This window comes from Coptis chinensis, chromosome 3 (assembly GCF_015680905.1).
Source record: "Coptis chinensis isolate HL-2020 chromosome 3, ASM1568090v1, whole genome shotgun sequence".
Classification (NCBI taxonomy): domain Eukaryota; kingdom Viridiplantae; phylum Streptophyta; class Magnoliopsida; order Ranunculales; family Ranunculaceae; genus Coptis; species Coptis chinensis.
In genome coordinates, this window is record NC_141458.1 from 13,415,196 (window position 1) to 13,416,341 (window position 1,146).

The 1,146-nt window shown below is 34.7% G+C and overlaps 1 protein-coding gene across 1 annotated transcript; it reads left to right on the forward strand.

Annotated features, from left to right (window-relative positions):
• Positions 1 to 286: 286 nt before the first annotated feature.
• Positions 287 to 919, forward strand: LOC147508063 (protein FAR-RED IMPAIRED RESPONSE 1-like). The gene has a single exon (XM_086596748.1). The coding sequence runs from the start codon at positions 287 to 289 to the stop codon at positions 917 to 919; it is 633 nt and encodes a 210-aa protein (XP_086452874.1).
• The last annotated feature ends 227 nt before the right edge of the window (positions 920 to 1,146 follow it).

Below are 1,146 nucleotides of genomic sequence, written 5' to 3' on the forward strand. Positions count from 1 at the left end.
AAAGGTATGTTTCAAAAGAGAATTCATTGGTAGATTTTAGGGTTTAGTTTGTTTGGTAGGGGACTTGTGTGCCAACGCCACGAAGAGCTAATGCATGGCGGATAATAAAGATATGGTTGATAAACCAAAAATTAAAATTCTCCACAGTTTTTTGGTACACATAGTTGAAGTTTATACACATGAGATGTTTTTTAAATTTCAAGGTGAGTTGTGGGAGAGTTTGAGTTATAGATTTGAGCTTCTTAGTGAGAATGAAAGCTGTCGAGTTTATAAAGTTCAAAGAAAAATGGCAGAAAAGTCTAGGGTGCGGGAAATTATGTATAAAAAGGATTTGGATTTTACTTCATGTACTTGCAAAAAATTTGAGAGCTCAGGGATCCCTTGCAAGCACATTTTGTCATATTTGAATAGGATGCATGATTTTGATAAGTTGTTGGACCAATACATTTTAACCCGTTGGTATAAAACAACAAAGACAGGGATAGTCATTGATGATGGTGGAACTGAGATAACAGATGATAAATCGTATCTTATGAAGCGGAGTGAATTAATTCACATGTCTACACTTGTAGTTGAGAAAGCCCTTAGAAGTAAGGAAGCAACTAAAGTATTTAATGATGCTTTAAGTAGTGCACTTAAAAATATTAACAGCTTGGTTAGTTGTGGTACAAGTGTAACAACACCGCTGGATAAAGGTAGTCAAATTTGTGGTTCTGGTACATGTTTAGGAGTACCTGGAAAAAAAAATTATTGTGAACCAAGTCAAGCGAGGGAAAAAGGGTGTGGAAAAAGGCTTAAGAGGGAAAAAGAGAAGGCACTCAGGAAGGGTAAACAAAATAAAGCCAAACGATGCAGTGGTTGTAACCAGGTTGGAGTGACTCACGATAAAAGAAATTGTCCAGAGCTTATAAATCGGTAAGAAACTCGCATTATTTGTTTGTTTTTTTTAGTAAAGCAACCAAATACTTATAATTATAGTGGTAATTGACTTGCAATGCATAGTTTTCCTTATGCGACAAAGATGCAAGGAATTGTCCAGAGCTCATAAATCAGTAAGAAATTAAACTTGCATGATTCACTGCTTGTTGTTGTTGCTATTTTTTTTTTTCTTTTAAAGCAACCACATACTTATTATAGTGTTAATTG

Coding starts and splice junctions, on each gene's coding strand:
- LOC147508063 (XM_086596748.1), top strand. CDS start 287: ATGGCAGAAAAGTCTAGGGTGCGGGAAATTATGTATAAAAAGGATTTG.